Genomic DNA, 6,822 nt, shown 5'->3' with positions numbered 1-6,822 from the left:
TTTGTTACGAAATGAAACTGCCCCCCCCTCCCCCTCCCTTTCTGTTTTATTAGCATAAGCGTTTTTATATCAAAACAGTCTACCACTTCCCACCACTTGTCGCCGCCTCTAGTTGTGTAGCTTCCTCTTTGGTAATGGTCCCGTGTTCCAGATGAGCCAGAATCCCCCCCCCCCCGCTCCTCAAAAAAAAAAAAACCCCGCTTGGCGCCTCAGTGTACAAATCCTGACTCCGCATAGGTAAACTGTGTTTAGCAATACATTCATTATCAGCTTGGAAATACACTTTGCACCCCCCCCTCCCTAAAATTGCAAAAATATGTTTTTCCCTTTTTTTTTTTAAAAGGCACTTAGTTTGCTGCGAAGAATAAAAACATGCATTGCTTTGTTTCTCTCGTCGACCTTTTGGATTTGCAAATAGTAGTCACTTCCTGTTTTTTTTTTTTTTTTTTGAGTGTGTTGTTAAAGGTGTCACATGTTAACGGACACAAATCTCCCGCTAGGTTTTTACCATGACTCAACATGTTGACCGCAACGCTCCCATTCAAGCCTCTTACTCAATAAAGAGGATGTGAATTGTATAAAAGTCCGTGGTGGAAGGAAAGGGAAGCGTTAAAAAAATGAAAAAATGTAAAAAGGAGGAGGTCTTATCTCCTCGATAGATTCCTTGTCCCTATTCACCCTTCCTGTTCCGCTTCGATTCTCATACATTTCGTGCTATGTGCACTTCCTCGCGGATTTAAAAATTCAAAATGGCTTACAGTCATGTTATACCAGCAGTGGTGCAGACTTCTTCTTCACTTGTTGTCTTTTATTTTGCTTTGTACGCAGTAAAATCATCGGATCCAGAAACAAGTGTAGTCTATGTAACTTAAAAATGTTGTAAAATGTTCTTGTTTTCCTTAGGGGAACATTTTCATTGTATTATCATATCTGTCTATATTTGTGTGCATGTTAGCATTAATTGACTATTTAAAATGGTTCATTCATATCTCATGGCACGACTGTATTTTTTAGGAATAATAGCGCTGGCTTTTTTTAAGAAGTATTTTTTAATTTGCTGTTTAAGGGGAAAAAATGGAGAACCAATTCTGTTTGACGGAATAAAATTCGGATCACCTTTTGATTTTATGCATGCGTCGTATGATATGACTAAAAGGCAGAACAATTTACTGTTTACTGATTTAACTGACATTACTTTATTACTTATTTTACCGACATTACTTTGTGCTTAAGCAGTTAACTTTACAAGTGTAAGAAAAATTGACCGTTGGATATGACTTTGAGGCAAAACTTTTACAGTGCTTTGTTCTTTAGAAGTTACCTAAAAAAATCTACAAACATTTGGTCTGATTTTTGGGGGGGCGGGGTTTGAATGCAGTAGTCTTATTTTGTGGAGTTTGACTGTAATTTGTTTTATGAAAGCAATCATTTTCATTTGGATCAGGTGTGTTAGAGAGAGACGTTTCGAAAACCTGCAGGACACCTTTGCGTTGAATTGCGTAAAAAAGAAAAAAAGCGCGGGTTCTAGTTACAGGGCAGCCAGGTGGCGTGCACGGGCCGTTGCGAGGCGGGAGCGTAGCGGCGGGGCGGCGACGGCGGGCAGGCGAAGAGGGGCTGCACCTGGGCCACGTAGTAGTTGCTGAAGTTGCAATTGGAGACGTACGGGGCGGGCTGGTAGAAGCAGGTGACGTTGGCGGCGTTGGGGATGGCGTTGCGCTCGGCCAGCGCCCGCCACGCCAAGGAGGAGATGAGCCCCAGCGTCTGGCGGAGCTCGTAGCCCATCAGGCACACGGTGCTCTCCTGCACCACTTTGTACAGCAGGGCCAGGTAGTCGTACTTCCTGTCCTCCAGATCCACAAAGTGGTTCTGCAGGAAGGACTCCAGCTTGCGCCTCTGATCGCTCACGTCGGGGAAGTCGATGAAGAAGCGCGAGCACATGTAGCGTTGCAATAGTTTCATCTCCGGGTCCGAGGCGGCGCGGAAACCCCGCACCAGCAGGTGGCAGTATTTGAGCAGGCCGCCGCCCCGGATCTCCTCGGGGCTCCTGGTGCAGATCAGGCGCCTGCGCAGGTGGTCCAGCGCGGCGGGGAAGTCGCCGTAGACGCTCTCGCCCAAGATGGTGGGGTGGAAGGCGGCGGCCATGGGGAGCTCCGAGCACTCGTAGAAGAGCAGCAGCGAGTCCAGGCGGATCTGGAAGGAGTCCACGCTGAACTCGAACTGCCGCCGGAGCGAGTCCACGAACTTCAGCTCCACGTTCTTGCCGCGGTTGTTGTACAGCGAGATGAGGCTCCAGCGGTCCGACTCGTTGCAGACCTTCACCATCTTCTGCACGTAGGCCTCCTGATAAGACACGCGCGGAAAGGCTTGTCGCTCAAAAACAAATTAGCAGCGCGTAGCACGGCCGCAGTTTTCAAATGTTCCTCTATGCTTCGTAACCCGAGCTTCAAAGAGAAAAAACAAATTACCGTCTTTTCCGCACTATAAGGCGCACCTAAAAGCCCTATTTTTTTTAAAAGCTGATGGTGCGCCTTATAATCGGGTGCGCCTTATATATGGATCGATATTGAGATTCGTAGATGTCGAATGAAGTGATAAAGTAAGCTACCTGTTTCTTTTGCGTGTTTACAGTTGAACAAGGTTGCTCATATTGACATTGAGTTATTATGCTATTGAAAGTTTAGAGTTATTATTTGTTATTGTTATTACTTTGAGTATTGCTATATTGTGATTGAAAAAGTTTTAAAATGTCATTAATTGAGGGTGCGCCTTATATATGGAAAAAGTTTTAAAATGTGTCATTAATTGGGGGTGCGCCTTATAATCCGGTGCATCTTATAGTGCGGAAAATACGGTATTTATTTATAATCAATGCAATACTGTTTACTTTGAGGTGAAACAAAAATCATCAGTTTAGAAAGGCCAGGGAAGAAGAAATGTTAGCAGGATTCTCACTTCTCAGAATTCTGAATGTGGACGGATTTTTGCCCAATCCTCTGAGGTTTACCTTGAATGGGAAAGCCAGGGAGCTGAAATTTCACCCAGATTGTTGAAATATCAACATGGCACAACCACTTAGAGTCTGAACTCCATTAGCTAAAACACATCTATTCACAAAAAGCTCATTTAGTCCAAACTCTGATTTTAAAGTGAGAATTATGACTCTGGGGTCAGTTCAAAGTTGATAAGTTGAAATTAGAATCCTGAAAATCAGAATTCTCACTTTAAGGTGAGCTTTTCAGGTCAGAATTTACGCAGAACTCATTCAAATCCAAACACAATAAATGTTCTTTGTGAAACCGCACGCCTTGGCAGAAACGGTAAATGATTTAATGATTTAATAATTAGATTATACACCCTTATCCCCGCGTGTTTACGCAAGACAAAAACAATTTGATTTCGGCCAACGTCTTTATCTTCAGTGCCGGCCGGTCCCAGCTGAGTTCAGGGGAAGTCGCGGAAGGCGGAACTTTGACTTCGTCGCAGTATATCATAGCAGACCCAAATGCAAATGCAAAACCACAACGCGTTCTCATTAGGCCACACCTCAGAATGTCTTTCAATCATTCAAAAGCGGGACGTCAGCACAATTCCACCCTTTTACTCTTAGGCGTGACGCTAGGTGGCTAACGTGTTAGCATCACAATGCTAGGAATTTCTCATCGCTTCTCGCCCTTTCATGTGGTTCCGCAAAATACCAAAAAGACTAACCCTTAATGTGTCACGTACGTATGTACTGTATGTGTTCCTTCCACAAGGTGTTAAACTATAACAAAAAAAAAAAAGAAAAGCAGAACCAGTCTTGGAAACAAACCACAATGGTGGCACTTTTGGAACGAGCCGCCCTAGCGTCTTTGTTGTTGCACAAAAAGCTGCTCCTGTTACCTCAGGCTTTTTCCTGTCTCGCACCGAGCCATGACCAATAGATAATAAGATCATGTTTTTGCTCTTATTAGTGATGATGACGTCATCGGTGGGCACGGCCCCATTCATGCACGTGGATCTTCGAGGGTGTCCGCTTTAATGTTTATTGCAAATATGCAAATGGCCTTTCGAAGTCCTTTCAGCGCACTGAAATAGAGTTCGGCTGTTCTAGTAGGCTTTTCTGTCGACGGTGCAAATACTCATCATCATGTGTTGAAAAAAAAATGAAACAATACTAGCAATTCCAAGAAATGGACGTCATTCCGAAATTGATGAGTAGACGAAAGGAAATCTGGTGAGGAAAGCCAACGGCGACGCTGATGGCGCTGCAGGAATATCTGGCGAGCGCTGACAGTTTAGCACATTTGATAAAACGCTTCTTCTTCATTATGTCTCTGAGCTAAGGTGGGCTTACCAATGAAAACATCGCAAACTGGCGAAAAGCAGTCTTAGTCATACAAAATCACCACGATTAGCATTCATATCCTCCCAAGACCCAGCCCATTCATTTGTGTCCATTGTCGTGTCCGTTTTGTCTCAACAAAACAGCAAAGTCAATTGCATCCCATTCAAACATCAACGCAAAGGCCAGGATGTCCTCTACAGAGGACACTGGGACTTACAATGGAGAGCTTTATTCAGGAAAAAGATCGTAACAAAAGACAAATGTTTGCCAGAGTGGACACAAACGATTGTCCTGGGTCTAAGGAGGAATTGTTCACAGTCCATTCCAGGTGCCGCTTCTGTTCTTTCATCCGACATTTTTTGGTTTGTTTTATTTGCACAACCTCCCAAAATGGGTCGTTTTGTATAACACAGATGGGCCCCATACTGTATTTGGATCGTTTTTGGTTCTTTTTTTTTTTTTTTTTACAGTGTAGGCTGCAATATCTGAAGCGTCTTTTCAAATATCGGAGGTGGAAATGCATTGGGACGCCTTTAGCTGCAACATTTTGCAAAATTCCAGTTCCGGAATGTTGAGCAGTTCCAATAGCGGTCAGGAAAAGCCTACTAGAACATCGTTTCTATTATTGGGACACTTTTTGGACTGGAAACTAACAATTAGCGGGTGCGAGAATGCAATCCCCCTCCCCAATATCGGTGTATTGATTTGCTTTTTTAAATATGAGAAGTGGAAACAACAGTTTCAATAGCAGTCAGCAAAAAATGCCAGCAAAAGCCTACTAGAACATCTTGATTTTATTTAGGGGGGGACTTTTTTGACTCAAAACTAAGAATTAACAGGTGCAGGAAAGTAATTCCCCAACCCTTTCCAACCCACCTCTTCTTTTTTTTTTGACAATATTAAAAGTATCGATTTCCTTTTTAAGTATCGGACATGGAAAAAGTGTATCGGTGCAACTTTACCAGCGACGTTTTACAGAAACACACCTACATGGAATTTTGAAAAGTTCCACAATAGCATTCGGCAAAATTATCTGAAAAAGGACATCTTGACTTTATTTTTGGGACACGATTTGGACTGAAAACGAAAAATTCAACGCGTGCAAAAAGGTGATCCCTCCCCTTTCCCGTCCAACTGTTTTTACAGTGCGGAGCGCAATATCGGAAGTACCAGCTTCTTTTATAAGTATCAGAAGTGGAAAAGTTGTATCGGGGCACTCTGAGTGGCAACATTTTGCATAAACACACCTCCGGAATTTTGAAAAGTCCCTAAGTAGGCAAAATGTCAGGAAAAGCCTACAAGAACACAGAAAGTTTATTTTCGGGACACTTTTTGAACTGAAAAGTACCATTTAACAGGTGCAAGAACGCGATCCCCCTCCCCTTTTCCCACCCGACTGTTTTTACAGCGTAGGCCGCAGTTTCTTTTTTTGAAGTATCGGAAGTGGCAAAGTTGCGTCGGGACACAACGAGCGCTGACATTTTCTGAAACGAAGCTCTTTTGAAAAGTTGCCTGATAACATTCAGCAAAAATATCAGGAAAAGCCACGTAAAATGAACAATTATCGGCTGCAAGAATGTGACGCCCCCCTTTCCCGGCCACTGCCCCCCCACGAGACCCCTCTCCTCATTCATATACGTTTTACCTTTAGCGTCAGGGGCGTGATCCTCTCCTTGTTCACCTCCTCGGGCAACAAGTCCAGGAGGCAGTCCAGCACCAAATCCTTCACAATCTGAAAGTCCGTTTCCCCCTTGAGCTCGGCGCAGAAGATGAGGTCCAGATCGTTCCATCCCAAGCCGCTGTCCTCGTGCAGCACGTAGCTGGCCGCCGAACCGTTGAGCCGAACCTCCCGGACGCGGATGTGCGTCCGCTCCATGCGGCTTCGGACCGCCTTGACGATGTCTCGGGGCTTCACCTCCAGCGTGGGGAAGCTCCAGCGGCCGTGGATGGGGATGGAGCCGGCCAGGATGGCGTCCAAACGCTGCACTTGCTCCCAGTTGAGCACGCTCACGTTGACGCTCTCCCCGGCGTCGCCCATCCTTCCCTCGTCCCTTTTTTTTTTTTTAAATTTTCAGCAACTTTCCTTCAAAGTCCCGCAAGAGTTGCCGGGGCAACCTTCACGCAGTCAAATTCGTCTCTTGCGCTCCTTCTGGAATCGGGGAAAATCGCCCGCAGTCAGCCGAGCATCAACTCCCGCAAATGAGTGTCCGCTTTCAGTCCCCCGACTGGTCCATGACGTCTTTTCGGATGCAGAAGCGCACATCGGGTTTAATCCACCGAGCCGTCCATGATGAGTGTCTCTGCGCACTTTTACGCACGCGTCTCGAAGTGCGCAAAATCGACTTTCCAGCCTCCTCGCACGTCCACACCTACTGCGATCAAGCGGCCTGACAGCTTAGCGCTCACATTTTGCCCCGTTTGTCCGCCGCCGCCGACAGCGCGTGATGTCATCGAGTTTGAAGTTGCACAGCTGCAAAGGGCGAGACTGTGGCCGG

At 45.4% G+C, this 6,822-nt stretch overlaps 1 protein-coding gene across 1 annotated transcript; it reads right to left on the bottom strand.

Moving 5' to 3' along the window:
• Nucleotides 1-201: 201 nt before the first annotated feature.
• LOC148406937 (terminal nucleotidyltransferase 5A-like) lies at nt 202-6,822 on the bottom strand. Its single transcript, XM_088404028.1, has 2 exons — nt 5,973-6,822; nt 202-2,340 (listed from the first exon to the last, which is right to left on the bottom strand). The coding sequence occupies exons 1-2, from the start codon at nt 6,363-6,365 to the stop codon at nt 1,525-1,527; spliced, it is 1,209 nt and encodes a 402-aa protein (XP_088260154.1). The 5' UTR covers nt 6,366-6,822; the 3' UTR covers nt 202-1,524.

The sequence above is a fragment of the Hippichthys cyanospilos genome, chromosome 20 (genome assembly GCF_059441005.1).
Source record: "Hippichthys cyanospilos isolate Australia breed blue-spotted pipefish chromosome 20, RoL_Hcya_1.0, whole genome shotgun sequence".
NCBI lineage: Eukaryota > Metazoa > Chordata > Actinopteri > Syngnathiformes > Syngnathidae > Hippichthys > Hippichthys cyanospilos.
The sequence above is the reverse complement of the archived record's forward strand: the minus strand, read 5'-3'. Positions and strand labels throughout refer to the sequence as shown.